At 50.2% G+C, this 18,046-nt stretch overlaps 1 protein-coding gene across 1 annotated transcript in view; it reads right to left on the bottom strand.

The window, feature by feature from the left end:
* Window positions 1-10,240: 10,240 nt before the first annotated feature.
* The window catches only part of zpld1a (zona pellucida-like domain containing 1a), a 107,832-nt gene continuing 100,026 nt past the window's right edge, over window positions 10,241-18,046 (bottom strand). Inside the window, exon 11 of the mRNA XM_038801225.1 lies at window positions 10,241-10,473. Coding sequence (XP_038657153.1) covers window positions 10,301-10,473 — 173 coding nt within the window. The 3' untranslated portion in view covers window positions 10,241-10,300. The remainder of the gene's footprint in view (window positions 10,474-18,046) is intronic.

Here is an 18,046-nt window from a genome sequence, read left to right as displayed (position 1 = left end):
TGGCGGCTGCGGACTCAGTCCGCGGCCACCCTGGTGGGGGGTTGGTGGGGGGGGGGGGAGGCCTCCAGGCCAGCTACTGATCGGGGGTCACTGATCTGCGGGTGCGCACGATCTGGGGGTGCCTATGTTTTCGGTGCTGTTGCGGGCCAGACATGTCGCGCGGGGCGGCTGATGTAGGCCGCCGCCTAGGCCGCCGCCATGTGTATGTACCGAGAAGAAGTGCAGGACCCCGTATTGGCAGCCAGAGCTGCGAGGAGTACGAGCCCCTTGCAAATCGGACAATCACCCTGGACTTTCTCCCAACGTTTTTGCGCGGGCGAGGGGACATAGCCCCATTATTGGAGAATTGCGCCCTATATCTCTCGAAATCATCTTTATTGCTGCTTTGTTCCCGAGTTAAGTTTCTTCTTTGCAGGATGTTAACCAGAGGTCCTGGAGCTCTTCACAGTCCTCATTCCTTGCTTGCCAGCAGATAGAAAATGGGAGAAGCTCTCCTCAATGATTTGGTGCTAAAAGCACGTACCTATAGGGTGCTTGACGTCAAGTGTCCTTCTCACTGCTGGTGCTTATGGCTGGGAAACCGCTCCAAATCCCATTTATTTTTCAGTGGCCGCCATTCTCAATAAAAATGCCTGTAGCAGCTGTTGGGTGCTTCTCCTGCAATCAGAACCAGTACGGGAACGCTGTGACCAATCGCTCCACGGTCCCCCCAACACCCGCCCGTGACCTGCAATTTGAAAAACTCTGTTCTGCAGGACAAATGCTCACTATGTTAATGCTTTTTAAAAACCCTATAGAAACTCTTACTATCGGCCTTACATTTCACATGTACTCTAATGTTTCCCTCTTTGTTAACCTTTTAGTCATTCTTTGCTGTTTTTATATTCTCTTCAATCTCCTGAGCTGCCACTCATCTTTGCGCAATTACATGCTTTTTCTTTCAATTTGATACAATGTTTAACTTTTTCAGTTAACCACGGATGTGGTCCTCCCCGTGGAATTTTTCTTATAATAATCAATAGTAATAATCTTTATTATTGTCACAGGTAGGCTTACATTAACACTGCGATGAAGTTACTGTGAAAATCCCCCAGTCACCACATTCAACGGCCTGTTCGGGTACACTGAGGGAGAATTCAAAATGTTCAAAATACCGAACAGCATGTCTTTTGGGACACGTGGAAGGAAACCAGGGCGCACCCAGAGGAAACCCACGCAGACGCGGGGAGAACGTGCAGACTCCGCACAGACATGACACAAACCGGGAATCGAACCTGGTGCTGTGAAGCAACAGTGCTAACCACTGCGCTACCATGCTGCCATTCTCATTGGAATGTATCTATCTGTGAATTTTGAAATTTGCCCTGAAAAGTTTGCCACTGCATCGCTGTTGACTTATATCTTAATCTAAGTTGTCCATTCATTTTCACTAGCTCTGCTTTCATACCTTCATAATTGCCCTTATTTATGTTTTAGATGCATTTTTCGTTCCCTCAAATTGAATGTAAAATGTAATCCTATTATGATATTTTCTACCTCAGGCCACCTTAATTACGAGGTCATTAATTAATCCTATCTCGTTGCACAGTACCAGGGCAAGCATACTCTGCTCCCTAGTTCGTTCCAGAAGGTACTGATCTAAGAAATTATCTCAAAGGCATTCTATGAATTAATCAACTATGCTACTTTTGCTCATCTGGTTGTTCCAGTCTAATTGCAGACTAAAATCCTCCACAATAATCACCGTACCTTTCTGACAAAAAGCCCCTATTTCTTGAGAGCAGAGTTATATGGACTCAAAACTTTAACTCTGTTTCTCTTCCCACAGATACTGCCAGACCTGCTGAGTTTATCCAGTATTTTGTTCTTATTTCATATTTCAAGCATCTGCAGAATTTTGCTTTTATTCCATTATTTATTTTTTGATACCCTGTCTACCATGTGATAACTGTTCGGGGGCCTGTACCCCACCCACCTCCACATGCGATTTGTTGCATTTATCATTCCTCATCTCTACCCAAACCGCTTCCTGGTTTCCTCAACTTAAATCGTACCTCCTTTTGTGAGGGTCGCTAAGAATCCAGCACGAGTTTGTAGAATCAAAAGAAATAACTTTATTTACAATTACATATATACAACAGCAACAATACTCCACCACTGCTCTCTCCTCTCTAGCTGGTTCCACACTGGCCAGCTCTATTTATGCAGGTGCCTCTGCTGATAATTTCTCCGCCCTCCTCATTGGGGGAGCTTTAATTCACCAAGGATTGTGGGATAGACAATAGTCCCCAGCCATTAATAATCAGGCAGGTTATAACATCTCATCCTCGTCGCCAGTTTTGTGAGGGTCACGAAGAATCCAGCACGAGTCTGAGAATCAAAAGAAATAACTTTATTTCCAATTACTTATATGCAACAACAGCAGTGCTTCACCACTGCTCTCTCCTCTCTAACTGGTTCCACATTGGCCAGCTCTATTTGTGCTGGTGACTCTGCTAATGATTCCTCCTCATTAGGGGAGCTTATATTCACTAAGGATTGTGGGATAGGCGATAGTCCCCAGCCAGTAGTAAACAGGCAGGTTATAACACCTCCCTAATGTGCTAATGTTGTCTTTAATTAACAGAGCCACCCTTCCACTTTTTCCTAGCTTCCTATCCTTCCTAGAAGTCACATACCTCAATCTTTAGGTCCCAATCTATGCCATTCTGCAGCCATCTCTGTAATGGTGATTAGGTCATACTTATTAATCTTTAACTGCACTATCAGTTCATCTGTTTTTGTTGTACTTAGATGCAGACATTAAATTTTGTTCTCAAAAAAAGAAATGGTCTCAGGCATCTTCCTGCATTTCTTCTTTTATCCACTACAGCGTTGTTGCTGCAGGGACCAATCAGATCTCTATAGTGGGACTTCCTCCCAAAGGAGGGCCAGAGGTCCTGCCTGCAGCCACTTTAAGCTCATTAAATGTGTTTCCCGCCAAATCCTCTGATGGCAGGTGTGATGAATGGTATCGGTAACTGCTGTAACTGTACCTTGCCTTTAATACATTACTTTAATACAGCCACCGGAGCCTGACACTGAAGTTCAGCGGACCCCTTCCTCCACTCACGGTATGCAGCCTGGCGACACTCAAAGTTGCGCCACCCCCCCCTCTTCGTGAACCTTACTCCCGACTAAGCCCGTCGCCACTAGGAGTCGGCGGTACAGTGCCTAAGACATGACTTTTATCAAGTCAGAGGTTCAGCGGCTACTAAAAGAGGGGGTCATAGAGACCAGCAACAGCCCCTGGTGGGCTCAAGTATTGGTAGTCCGCTCCGGGGAAAAGCAACGAATGGTAGTGGATTATAGCCAGACCATAAACCGCTTTACGCAACTCGATGCGTACCCACTTCCCCGCATAGCAGAAATGGTGACTCAAATCGGCCAGTATCGGGTATTCTCCACGGTCGACCTAAAATCGGCCTATCATCAACTCCCTATCCGCCCAGAGGACCATCCCTACACGGCTTTCGAAGCAGCCGGTCGGCTGTTTCACTTTCTCAGGGTCCCTTTTGGTGTCACAAATGGAGTCTCCGTTTTCCAGAGGGCGATGGATCAAATGGTGGACCAGTACGGCTTACAGGCTACCTTCCCGTACTTGGACAACGTCACCATCTGCGGCCATGACCAGCAGGACCACGACGCAAACCTGAGGAAGTTCCTTCAGACTGCCCGGGCCCTCAACCTCACATATAACAAAGAGAAATGCGTGTTCCACACAACCCGGCTAGCCATCCTCGGCTACGTCGTGGAAAACGGGGTCCTAGGCCCAGACCCCGACCGCATGCCATCCCTTATGGAACTCCCCCTCCCCCGTAGCCTCAAGGCACTCAAACGGTGCTTGGGGCTCTTCTCCTATTACGCCCAGTGGGTCCCCAGATATGCGGACAAAGCCCGACCACTCATTAAGACCACGGTTTTTGCCCTGACGGCTGAGGCCCAGTCGGTTTTCAGCCGTATCAAGGCCGACATCATCAAGGCCGCCATGCACGCGGTGGACGAAGCCATTCCCTTCCAGGTAGAAAGCGACGCATCAGACGTCACCCTGGCTGCTACCCTCAACCATCGTGCATGGCCTGAGAGCCATGCACGATGACCTCTGCCACCCGGGGGTCACCCGGCTTGCCCATTTCATCAAGTCCTGCAACCTACCTTACTCCACAGAGGAGGTCAAGGCCATGACTAAGGCATGCCAGATCTGTGCGGAGTGCAAACCGCACTCCTATCGACCAGACAGGGCTCGCCTGATAAAGGCCTCTGGGCCCTTTGAGCGACTAAGTGTGAACTTCAAAGGGCCCCTCCCGTCCACCAACAGCATCATCTATTTCCTCACCGTTATCGATGAGTTCTCCCGCTTCCCTTTTGCGGTCCCCTGCCCCGATATGACCTTGGCCTCCGTGATCAAGGCACTGCACAGCATCTTCACACTGTTTGGTTTCCCCGCTTATATCCACAGCGATCGGGGTACATCGTTCATGAACGATGAGCTGCGTCGATATCTGCTCAGCAAGGGCATCGCCTCGAGCAGAACGATGAGCTATAACCCACGGGGAAACGGGCAGGTGGAGAGGGAGAACGCGACAGTTTGGAAGGCTGTCCTTCTAGCCCTACGGTCAAGGAGTCTCCCAATCGCCCGCTGGCAGGAGGTCCTACCCGATGCCCTGCATTCTATTAGGTCGCTCTTCTGTACGGCCATGAACGAGACCCCTCACAATCGTTTGTTTGTCTTCCCCATGAAGTCCACCTCGGGGGTCTTGCTTCCACGCTGGCTGACGACTCCGGGGCCAGTCCTACTCCGGAGGCATGTGAGGAGCCCTAAAACAGATCCGATAGTTGAGAGGGTCCAATTGCTACACGCAAACCCTCAATACGCCTACGTCGAGCACCCCGACGGCAGGCAGGACACCGTCTCCCTGCGAGACCTGGCACCCGCCGGCTTCCCCACCGACTCCCCCCTCCTACCGACGCTCCCCTCCCCGCACCAACTGCCGACCCCGACAACGCCCTCCCCATAGCACCCCCTGCCCCCCAGCCGGCGCCGGCACCAATCACCCTAGTCACCCCAGATACCCCCCCCCCTTCCCGCTCCAAAGTGGGCAAAGGCTCAGTCAACCGTGCTCCCGGATATACCATCACCGAAACCGACCGTATCCACGGCACCACCACCGGAGCGGAGAAGGTCAGCACGGACGGCTAGACCACCCAAAAGACTGAACTTATAACTCCACTTTCACCCCTGACGGACTATGTGTTTTTTTTAAAACAGCGGGTGAATGTGATGAATGGTATCGGTAACTGCTGTAACTGTACCTTGCCTATATTGGCCCTTTAAGACCGGGCTTGGAACCCTGGGGGACTCCGCCTCTGGCTCCGCCCCCAGGAAATGGTATATAAGGTGATGCTCACTGGGCAGCATGCTGTGACCACACTTCTCGGCAGCTATCCGCTTCTCTGGTAATTAAAGCCTTTGAATTACCAATCTTCTCTCCTGTGTCGTAATTGAGGGTATCTCAGCAGGAAGCGAGAGCCTGCCATGCCAAATATTCAAGCCTTGAGTCTAAAATGATGTAAGGATCTGTGTCATAGGCATAATTAATGTGCACGGAGGAGACATATTTTCAACATTAGTATTTTATTTTCCAAAATTATCATGATCGGGCAGATATTGAGCTGGTTGACTCCTCCACTGTTCAGAAGTAAAATATGGTTAATTGTGTTATGTCATTTATGCAATTCCTGTAAGTGACCATACGCGTATGTGCAACTTATAATACATTATTCCATTCCACACAGAAAAATGCATTGGAGATAAAATAGTAATGTATTTGGAGTTAATTCACAAGTAAATATTTCATGTTTTTATTTTTATTGGTACAAGCAGTCTAGGACAGTTTTCAAAACAGCCCCCAAAAGCTCCTGTAAAATTCAAGCCTAGGGGGTAATCAATCAAAGGAAAGTCATCCTCACCCCCCCCCCCCCCCCCCCCCCATTGGAAGTGACTGATTCTTTAATGAGGTGCTCCTCCAATCTCAGGCCGCTCCTCTTCCGTGTTTGCTGCTGATAGGCTCATGCTGTCGGCAGAAATTGCGAGAGAAAGAATTTGAGATTGGAGGAGCAGCTTGCAGGTGGAAGGTGTGTGGTGGTTGTGGCGGCAAATGGTGCCTGAGGACTGGAGTGGCACTGGTGCCGAGCGAGGCCCAAGCCCCATAAGCGGTAGTGGTGAGTGAGCCCTGTGATCAGGAATGGTGGTGGCAACTGAGGCAATGGTGAATGTGACCTGAGGACTGGAGGAGCAGCAGCAGCGGCGGTGAGGAACACCCAAGGATGACCAAACATCCCAGGCTAGCGGAAGATCCACTCGAGGTTCAGTGGCAGGTGGTAAGCAGTGAGGATTCCTAAATGTCCATTCAGCTGTATCTGTTTAGGATAGGATTTTAGTGAGAATAGCGAGGTTGAAAGTGCCAGAACTGATTGGAGTCAAATCAGCACTACACCCTTACTAATGTCATGATCTCTATACTTCTGGCACATGCTCACAATGCCTGCGTTAATATGCTCATCAAAATGGTGCCTGGTATGTGCTGCAACACCTTGACCCCATCCCCGTAACCTAGTAACCCCACCTAACCTTTTTTGGACACTAAGGGCAATTTAGCATGGCCAATCCACCTAATCTGCACATCGTTGGACTGTGTGAGGGAACCAGAGCACCCGGAGGAAACCCACGCAGACATGAGGAGAACATGCAGACTCCGCACAGACAGTGACCCAAGCCGGGAATTGAACCTGGGATGCTGGAGCTGTGGAGCAACTGTGCTAACCACTGTGCTGCCGTGCCTCCCTTGAATTGTGCGGATATTTACTTTTCTTGTTGGTAAGGTCGCCCCATATTGATATGCAGAACAATTTCTATTGTTCGGTCATGTTGCTAATTTTCGGACATTTGGTCTGTCTAAATTGATTTTAAATACATTGTATATAATTCGACAGCTTTGATCCGAAATTAGTTTTAGAGATATGGTAGATAACCTGGCTATCAGGACACCCTAAAGTGTTTTCAAATCAATGGATAAGTGCAACTGCTGTTGCTTTGTATAGGATGAAAATGAACCAAATAATATCCAAATGTCTTAATGTGGTGGAAGAAAAGGTAGACAGAGACATTTTCTTTACATACAATTTATTATATAATTGTCTTATGAATGACAATGTCATCAGAGTACAGCCCTGCAGTGCACATTGTTACTGAGGTATTGAAAATCAAGAGAATGATGTGTTTCAAACTCATTCACTGTAGTGATCCATACACTTGTTGTGAGTTAATGTTACAGCTCATTATTCCACTATAGGCAACCAGAACTAAGTAGCCCATTTTCTCAGGAGATGCTACAATTTACACTCAGAATAATTCAAACTTACAACCTACTATAAACTCCACCAGTTTGTGGACTTCTGGAACATTCTGAGTGTTTGTGTCTGATGGGAAAATCTGCTCTGCTTATGCATTTACATTGTTTCCAAAACTTGGAAAAATTAGGACTTTATCGTAAGACTTTTCATTTGGCAGCAGTTCTCATGAGTGGATTTTCTTAGCACAGGTTTGAGTTTTAGGGTGCACTTTAGTTTTGATAGTTTCAAAACTAAAAATTGCAAAAAAGTGACCCAGGTAATTTTTAACATATTAAAAAAATCTGTAGAAAATAACAAAAACAAGCTGCAGGCAATTAGACATATTACTTTTAGCGGAGGCACCTGAAACTAATAGGCAATGAGTCATTTTCAATATCTAGATACTGTAGCAAATTGTTTATTAAAGTTAATAGAGTGCAAGGAAAGCTCTAATAATTTTATTTAAAATTTTAATGGATCACAAAATGTGGAGAGCACACACCCACCACTTTGCTAAAACTACTGATGGGCAAGGCTCGCCATTGCAAACACAAATTTGGGAAATTACCCCCATTCGATAGAATATAGAGTAAATTTTCTGATCCTGAATTGCCAGAAAGAAAGTTCAGTCCAAGGAGCAGAAAGTCGGTGCTGTAATGATGTATTCTTATTCCCAGTGTGGTATTGGCTATTCTGTGCTCTTGGCATTTCCTACTTCCTTCTGCTTTGTGGGGTCATGCCAGTTGTGACTCGGTTGCTATCACACTTATCTCTGAATCCAAAGGTTTGGGTTCAAGTCCTACTTCAGGACTTGAACATAAAAATCATGGCTCACACTCCAGCGCAGTACCAGGGGAGTAAAAAGTAAAGTTGCCATAGACCCGGATGACCATAGACTGTTTCCCCTTTGAGGGGAGAGCTCACTGGCAGTGATTTAACCTGAGGATCTCCACACCTCAGGTGAGGGGCAAGGTTGAGAAAGTTGGACCTTCATGAATAACCCAGCCGATTTGGATTCATGTCGCATTACATTCACCCCCCACCATCTGGCCTGGACTTGCAAAATCCTACCAATTGTCCTGGCTTGAGACAATTCACACCTCTTTAACCTTGGATTATTCCTCTCTCTGGATCTGTAATGATTTGATTACCCGCAAATGCTCGCATTCCAAGCATTGTCTGGCATCTCTGACTTTGTCTGTATAAATGTTTCTGGAACACACCTCTCCATTCACCTGAGGAAGGAGCAGTGCTCCGAAAGCTTGTGTTTGAAACAAACCTGTTGGACTTTAACCTGGTGTTGTAAGACTTCTTACTGTGCTCACCCCAGTCCAACGCCGGCATCTCCACATCATGACTATTCTGAAGAACAGCAGAGAAGGTATCCCTAATCCTGGCTAATATTAATCCCTCAGTCAACATCCCTCAGTCATTATCATATTGCTGATAATGGGAGTTCGCTATGTACAAATGACTGCCACAATTCCACAATACAACAGTGACAACAATTCAAAAGTATTTCATTAACAATACAGCACTTTGGGACATCCAGAGGTCATAAACGCTCTTCCTTTCTTCGCATTGGACCTACCTTTTTTTGTCAATATTTAATGTTTCTTTTCTTTACAGACAACGAGAGTGAAATTTTTGTCTCGGGCAATGGTGTAAAACAGGCAGCTATATACTTTGCCCATTTTTCTTTTTCATTATTAAGTATGTCCTCCTTAAGGTAAAATCTTCATCATGTCGAAGTTTGCAATAACAGCCACTAATTGAAATACCTCTTGCTCAGTGTCCTTTGTTCTTAGAAATACCCAAAATGGAACCATCAACACTACTTAAGAATTGAGACATAGTGACATGTTACTGTAACACTGATAGAATATGTCCGTAAGAAAAAAAGGAAACAGATCATGAGGAAGTTTGCACAAGGATGACATTTCAAACTGTAGTGTGAAAAGTACAGCTTTTCAAAATGTTTCCAACAAAATCTGGGTGATACAATGAATTTGCTGACCTGTTCCTTCTGGGATGGAATTTTACAGTCGTTCTTATTGGCGGGATCATCTGGTCCCGCTGGCAGCAAACCTCTGCCACGGGTTTCCTGGTGGCAAGGGGTGCATATGCCAATGGGGGGTAGCCTCCATAACCGTGAAACATACTGCAGAGGTTCATATTCAGCCTTTGCTCACGGAATAAAAATCTCCTTTAACCGGTTGGCGTTAAAAGGCCAATATAAAATGAATCGACTCAATTCCACTAAAAATGAACCCAGAGCAAGAAACTGGCGCGTAAATGACAACCTTGCTTTAAGGAGCCAGTGGGAATTGGAAATACCACACAAATACCAGAGGGGAAATGATTTTTTTCGGACCTGGGAATGCTTGATGTCAGCATTGAGTGCCTGCGGTATCATTCCTCAGCTTTGTGAGCATAGAAATCAAGTCAAAACATTTTCTAAATGTCACAACTGACTCACAATTTCTTATCTCCCTTCCATATTTATGTTTAATCGATAATTGGGCTCTGTTACCAAGCAGATGCCACCATTATTGCCAACAGTTCAACTTGCTACCAACCTTGTAGAGCCACTCGCTCCCCACCAACCCAGCTGATGTCCAAGAAATGGGACTTTATTTTAAAATATCACTGGAGATATTATAGGAATAATTGTGTGTTCCTTTTTGACTCTGTTATATGATAGGAAATAAAAATGAACTGGATTACAAAAACATTTAGCAGTTCTATGCTTGATTCTTAGAATGAAAAAAAATCTCATAACCTCCTGCCCTAAAATAGCGTAATCAGGAAATATGCTAACCAACTGTATTATGTAGATAAGAAAACCATCCAAATGATCCAAATCTAGCTAGTTAAAAACAGGATTTCTGATTCCAGTTAAAGTGGTACTATTTTGCCGTTTCCTATTCATAACGACAGAGGTTATAAAAAAGGAAATGGTCATCACACTCAGGATAACAATTCCAGAAACTAATGAAGTTGTCACAGAGTTGAAATGAAAGGTAGTTTTTCCCATGTTGCCTGAAAAGAAAATGGGAAAAAGGTCAGAGATATAATAGTAAATTAAGTTACGTTGTTTTGAATAAGATTCCACTTCAACATTGACAACTCGATTTTGAGGCTTAAGTGCTACTTTTATTTATGCATACTATTAAAAAAATTAACATAATCTTTATTGTCACAAGTAGGCTTACACCAACACTGCAATGAAACTACTGTGAAAAGCCCTAGTCGCCACATTCTGGCACAGAGATCTGATTCAAGCATGACCTAAAGAAGTTTTGAGTATGTTATGACTTTAAGGGACCTTTGTATCTATTTTTAAAGATAGGCAATAATTAAACACAGTACAAAATTTGCCATACTCTTCTCTCCTGATGATGGATGTGGTGCAGGAGCAGGAAAACATAGGGCTAGATTTTATGGGGCACCATGACCACCTCCACCCAGGCTAGAGAGTCAGTGGGGAGAATCGCTGCCCAGGAGAAGAATGGATGTCATTGAATGGTCAATAGACCGGGAGAGATGGGATTTCCACCCCTCAGGAACAGGAAGTCTCACCTCAGATAGCTGCCAGCCAATCAGATGCCCTGTAGTTCTGTGCTCCTAGCAGGCCAGGCAGGAGTGGTAGCCACCTCTGGGACTACATACAGCCCTCAATAGAGAGCAACAGCAAGGTAAATGGGAGGGATTTTGCCGTGGCCAGGGTGATGAGGGGTTTGGGAAGGGGGGCCAGGTTTGAGAGGGGGGGAGGAGCAAAAAGTGTGAAGGGTAATATTGCTGGGGTGAGGGGGACGCTCCTGATGGATAGAGGACCCATAAAGGAGAATTCCCCCATCTTTGCCTAACACCTGCCCGCGCATTGAAAGTTGCTGGGCTTCCCACGGGGTGTGGGTCTCCCCATGCCATGGGTAAAATTGTGATGGGGCTAGTTGAGGCCTTTAAGTGGCAATTAATTAACCACCTATGTAGGCCCAAGAGTGGGCCCGTGCCTCCGCCCCCTGTAAAATTTCAGGCAGGTCAGGAGGAGGCGCCAGGAAGGCTGCAAACTGGAGTGTGCAAGTAACCCACCTCCCCCACCTTCAAACCCGCTTGTGAGGGAATGTCAAATCCAGTCCATAGAAACATAGAAAACTAAAGGCATTGAAGAAGCCCATTGGCCTACTGTGCCTGTGCTAGCCAAAAGAAAAGAGCTAACTTGCATAATCCCACCTTGCAGCTCTTGAGCTGCAGCCCTGCAACTTACAGCACACAAAGTGCATATCCCAGTGTTTTTTTTTAATGGGATGAGGATTTCTGTCTCTACTGGCATTTCAGGCAGTGAGTTCCAGATTCCCACCACCCTCTGGCTGAGCAATCTCCAACTCCTGTCTACCAATTACTTTATTTTTTAAGAAGTATTTTTATTCAAAATTTTTAACATTTTTACAATTTAACAATTTACAACACAAAACCCACCCAACACATTAAATCCCCCACCCCCATACACCCTTTCCTCCCTCCCCACTGCCCCTCCCTCAACAATCAATGTAATCAACTCTCCAAAATGCAAAATGAACAAACCCCAACGATTGTAGAATCCATCACTCGCCCCCCTTTTGAGCAAATTTCACATTCTCCAGGGCCAAAGACTCCAACGGGTTCCTCCGTCACAGTGAGGCACAGGGTGGAACAGCTGACCTCCACCCCAACAAAACTCGCCTGTGAGCAATCAGCGAGGCGAAGGCTAAGAATCTTCCCCCGCAACCATCTGCAATTCCAGCCAGTCCGACACCCCGAATATGGTTTCTGCTGGACCGGGCTCCACATCGACGTGCAGAACCCCCAAAATGGCTCTGAAAACAGCCCTCCAAAACCCTACCAATTTTGGGCAGGACCAAAATATATGTACATAGTTTTCAGGGTCCTCTCACGTCACTGACAGACACCCTCCACCCCCTCGAACAGCCGGCACTTCCTAGACTTTGTAAGGTGCGCCCTGATGTACTATCAATTACGGCAAAGACGAGAGTAGTGAATAATCGAGGCTTTATTGAGAAAAGATGTGTGGCCTCCTATAGCTGCTCCCAGAATGGCTGCAGCTCCGGCGAGCACACACATTTATACGTTGCCTACTGGGCGGAGCCAGCAGGCAGGGATTTACCCATGTACCTCTAGTACAGGGGCCTTACCGTACTACATCTAATATACAGATACTACATCTAATATATAGTTAGTGGTGACTACCACAGTCACTCCCTGTTAAAAAAAGAGTTTGGCAGGGGTGGTGGAAAAGTTTACAGTTCAGGCAAAACTTGCAAGTTCAGGCAAAATTTGCAGGTTCAGCCGGTCGGGTGCCTTGATTCTCCGGTGTGATCGCCTCGGTCCCGGTGGTGATGCGGGCGCCGACTTAGTCACCTGTGACTCCAGGAGCGTGTTGTCCTCGTCTTCATCGCCCCCGAGTGGAACCAGTGGGAGGACGGATCGTCCTGGGTCGGGGGCTGTGGTGAGGTGCGCTGGGGGGAGGGTGAGTGGCGCCGGGGCAATCGGAGGCAGGGGATGGGGATGGGTGGGGATCCAGATGGTGCCAGGTCCAGGAGGGAGACTGTCCTGGCGCCCGTCGGGGTGCGCCACGTAGGCGTACTGCGGGTTCGCGTGCAGTAGTTGTACTCTTTCGACCAACGGGTCCTCCTTGTAGATCCGCACGTGTTTGCGGAGGAGGACAGGTCCAGGAGCTGCCAGCCAGGAGGTGGACTTCCTGGGGAAGGCAAGGAGACGTTCATAGGGGGTTTCATTAGTTGCAGTGCAGAGGAGCGTTTGGATGGAGTGGAACGCGTCGGGGAGGACATCCTGCCAGCGAGAGACCGGGAGATTTTTAGACCGTAGGGCCAGCAGGATGACCTTCCAGACCGTCCCATTCTCCTTTTCCACCTGCCCATTTCCCCGGGGGTTGTAGCTGGTCGTCCTGCTTGAGGCAATACCCTTGCTGAGCAGGAACTGAGCAGCTCATTGCTCATAAAGGAGGATCCCCGGTCGCTGTGGACGTAATCGGGTAACTGAACAGGGCGAAGATGCTGTTGAGGGCTTTAATGACCGTGGCAGAAGTCATATCAGGGCATGGGATGGCGAAGGGAAATCGGGAGTAGTCATCGACCACGTTCAGGAAGTATGTGTTTCGGTTGGTGGAGGGGAGGGGCCCTTTGAAGTCCATGCTGAGGCGTTCAAAGGGGTGGGAGGCCTTCACCAGGTGCACTCGATCTGGCTGGTAGACGTGTGGTTTGCATTCCGCGCAGACCTGGCAATCTCTGGTGACAGCCCTGACCTCCGCAATAGAGTAGGGCAGGTTGCGGGCCTTTATGAAGTGGAAGAATCGGGTGACCCTGGGGTGACAGAGACCATCGTGTAGGGCCCGGAGTCGGTCCACTTGTGCGCTGGCACATGTACCTCGGGATAGGGCATCGGGGGCTCATTGAGCTTCCCGGGACGATACAAAATCTCGTAATTGTAGGTGGAGAGCTCGATCCTCTACCTCAAGATTTTATCATTTTTGATCTTGCCCCGCTGTGTATTATTGAACATGAAGGCAACCGACCGTTGGTCAGTGAGGAGAGTGAATCTCCTGCCGGCCAGGTAATGCCTCCAATGCCGCACAACTTGGGCCTCCTTTTCGACAGAGGAGTGCCGAATTTCGGAGGCATGGAGGGTGCGGTAAAAGAATGCCACGGGCCTGCTGCCTGGTTGAGGGTGGCGGCCAGAACTACGTCCGATGCATCGCTCTCGACCTGGAAAAGGAGGGACTCGTCGACCGCGTGCATCGTGGCCTTGGCGATGTCTGCCTTGATGCGGTTGAAGGCCTGGTGGGCCTCAGCTGTCAGGGGAAAAACTGTGGACTGAATGAGTGGATGGGCCTTGTCCGCAGAGTTAGGGACCCACTGGGCATAGTAGGAGAAACACCCCAGGCATCGTTTCAGGGCCTTGGGGCAGTGGGGTCGGGGTCGGGCTCTAGAACTCCATTTTCCACAACATAGCCAAGGATGGCTCAGCGGTGGGTGCGGAACACGCACTTCTCCTTATTGTACGTGAGATTCAGGAGTTTGGCAGTGTGAAGACATTTGCGAAGGTTAGCGTCATGGTCCTGCTGATCGTGGCCGCCAATGGTGACATTATCTAGGTACGGGAAGGTGGCCCGCAGTCTGTACCGGTCAACCATTCGATCCATCTCATGTTGGAAGACCGAGACCCCGTTAGTGACGCCGAAGGGAACCCTAAGGAAGTGATAGAGGCGGCCGTCCGCCTCAAACGCAGTGTACGGGTGGTCCGCCTTGCGGATGGGGAGCTGATGGCAGGCAGATTTCAGGTCCACTGTGGAAAAGACCCGGTACTGTGCAATCTGATTGACCATTATCAGATATGCGTGGGAGGGGCTACACGTTGAGCTGTGATTGTAGTCAATGACCCTCCTGTGTTTCTCCCCAGTCTTTACTACTGCCACTTGGGCGCTCCAGGGGCTGTTGCTGGCCTCGATGATGCCATCCCACAGCAGTCTCTGGACCTCCGACCTGATGAAGGTGCTGTCCTGGGCACTGTACCATCTGCTCCTGGTGGCGACGGGCTTGCAATCCGGGGTAAGGTTTGCAAACAAGGAATGTGCTTGACCTTAAGGGTCGTGAGGCCACATACGGTGAGGGGTCCGCTGAATTTTAAAGTTAAGCTTTGGAGATTGCAGTGGAAGTCCAGACCAAGTAACAGGGCAGCGCAGAGGTTGGGGAGGATGTAGAGCTGGAAGCTGCTGAACTCTACACCCTGGACGGTGAGGGTCGCGATGCAGTACCCCCGGATTTCCACGGAATGGATTCCGGAGGCCAGGGAGATTCCCTGTGTTCCACGAGGGAGCAGCTCCTTACCATAGTGGGATGGATGAAGTTTTCCGTGCTCCCGGAGTCAAGACGGCAGGAAGTCTTGTGCCCATCGATTTTCATCGTTGTCGTTGCGGTTGCGAGGTTGTGAGGCCGGGACTGGTCGAGGTGGATCGAGGCGAACTGCGGCTGATGCTGGTAGGCCCCGGGCTGGTCAGCAGTGGTGGCAGGCAATGAACGGCCAGACGAAGTTCCCGACGAGCAGGGGTTCTGAGGCGCCGTCCAAAATGGCGCCGAAGATGGCGGCGCCCACAGGGTGCACATGGCTGGCGGTGTTAAAGATGGCGGCGCCCACGGGTTGCACGTGGCCTGCGGGGAAGAAGATGGTGGTGCCAACGAGCTGCACGTGGTCTGTAGAGAAGAAGATGGCAGAGCTCATGGGCCGCACGTGGTCTGTAGGGAGGGAAATGGCGGCACCCACGGGTTGCACATGGAGGGTGTAGGAACACTGGGCCTAGAAACAGCAGCGATCGACCGGGCCTGGCACACAGCAGCAAAATGTCCCTTCTTTCCGCAGGCCTTGCAGGTTGCGTTCCGCGCTGGGCAGCGCTTCCAGGGGTGTTTGGTCTGCCCGCAGAAGTAGCATTTGGGCCCCCCGGGGTTGGGTGGCTGCCGCGCGGCGCAGGCTTGCGGTGGGCTGGGGTCGGTAGCTGATGGGGCCCTCGATGTCCATGAGTAGTGTCGTGTGGTCGGGGGCGTACAACTGTACGTTATGGGAGGCCACTGTTAGCGAATTCGCGAACTGCCTGGTTCCCGCAAGGTCAAGCTCACCCCCTTCCAATCGGCGCTGGCGGATGTATGCAGATCTCATGCCCGTAACAAAAGCGTCTCTGATTAAAAGTTCTGTATGCTTGACTGCCGAAACTGCCTGGCAGTCGCAGTTCCTCGCCAGGATGTGCAGGTCACGCCAGAAATCGTCTAGGGACTCACCGGGGAGTTGCTGTCTCGTGGACAGGAGGTGCCTGACGTAGAGTTTGTTAACTGGCCGAACATAATGGGCGGGATTCTCCGACCCCCACTGGGTTGGAGAATCGGCAGGGGTCGGCGTGAATCCTGCCCCCGCCATCCTCTGAATTCTCCGACCCCCCAAAAGTCGGCGAGGCGTGAATTACGCCGCCCGCCTCGGAGAATGCTGGGGAGGGGGGAGAGGGCGAGTGCCGGGGAGGGGGGGGGGAGTGCCGGGGAGGGGGGAGAGGGCGAGAGCCAGGAAGGGGGGAGAGGACGTGCTATGGAGGGGGCGAGTGCCGTGGAGGGGGGAGGAGAGGGCGAGTGCCGGGGAGGGGGCGTGCCGGGGGGGGGGGGGGCGAATGCCGGGGAGGGGGTGAGTGCCAAGGAGGGGAGGCGAGTGCCGAGGAGGGCGAGAGCCGGGGAGGGGGGAGAGGGCGAGTGCTATGGAGGTGGGGAGTGCCGGGGAGGGGGCGAGTGCCGGGGAGGTGGGGGGGGGGGGGGGGGAGTGCCGGGGAAGGGAGGGGTGAGAGGGCGAGTGCTATGGAGGTGGCGAGTGCCGGGGAGGGGACGAGTGCCGGGGAAGGGGGGAGAGTGCAGCGGAGTTGGGGCTGAGTACCGGGAAGGGAGGGCGAGTGCCGGGAAGGGGGTGGTGTGGTGATCCACTGTGTGCACCTGTATTAGGGGATGTAAGGTAGGACCTGCACTACAGGTTCGCCGGTAGCCCCTGCCGGCTAGCTCCGCCCATAAGGTGCCCTATAAATATTCATGACCTCCTCCTGATCAGCCATTTCGCCAGCTGCAGCAGGAGGCCACACATCTGACTGTAATAAAGCCACAGTTTTACCAAACTGAGTCTTTCGTGCAATTGATCGTGCATTAATTTATTACAGCCAGATTTTTCCACATTATGGACATCAGGATCAAACCAGATCGCCTGCAGCTGGATCCGCACTCGCCAGATGCCAGAAAGGACTTTAATCACTGGCTGGTTTGTTTTGAGGCCTACAGCATCGCTGCGACCCCCACACCGACGGAAGCTCAGAAGATCCAAGTTCTATATTCCAGGGTGAGCTCCAGTGTGTTCCCGTTGATCCAGGACGCCCCGAGTTACGCGGAAGCGATGGCACTCCTTAAAGAGAACTACATTCAGAAGACAAACACACTCTTCGCAAGGCACGTACTCGCCACTTGCGTACAACTACCTGGTGAGTCGATCGAAGACCTCTGGCGGGCCCTAATCCCACTCGCACGGGACTGTGACTGTCAGGCTGTCACGGCCACTGAACATTCCAATCTCCCCATGCGTGATGCATTCGTGACGGGGATTGCGTCGGACCCCATCCGACAACGACTGCTGGAAGGGGCCACGCTCAACCTAGCGGAGACGAAACCTTTAGCGCTCCCCATGACGGTTGCATCTCGCAACAACCAATCCTATCCCGCTCGCCGCGTGGCCCACCCCTCCTACCCCTCTTGAACCCCACAACTGACCCCGCCAGCTGGGGCCTCTCCTACTCAATATGCCTGCGCCACCCGCCACACCACGCACCCTGGGGGTCCCCGCTGCTACTTCTTCGGCCAGAAGAAGCACCCCCGCCAGCGCTGCCAAGCCCACACCGCCACTTGCAAATCCTGCGGTAAGAAGGGCCACTTTGTGGCGGTGTGCCAGGCCCACGCAGTCGCCGCTATCACACCCGCAATTTCCCCCTTCCCCCAGCCTATCACACAATGGGCGCCGCCATCTTCTGCTC

Source organism: Scyliorhinus canicula, chromosome 7 (genome assembly GCF_902713615.1).
Source record: "Scyliorhinus canicula chromosome 7, sScyCan1.1, whole genome shotgun sequence".
Lineage (NCBI taxonomy): Eukaryota > Metazoa > Chordata > Chondrichthyes > Carcharhiniformes > Scyliorhinidae > Scyliorhinus > Scyliorhinus canicula.
The sequence above is the reverse complement of the archived record's forward strand: the minus strand, read 5'-3'. Positions and strand labels throughout refer to the sequence as shown.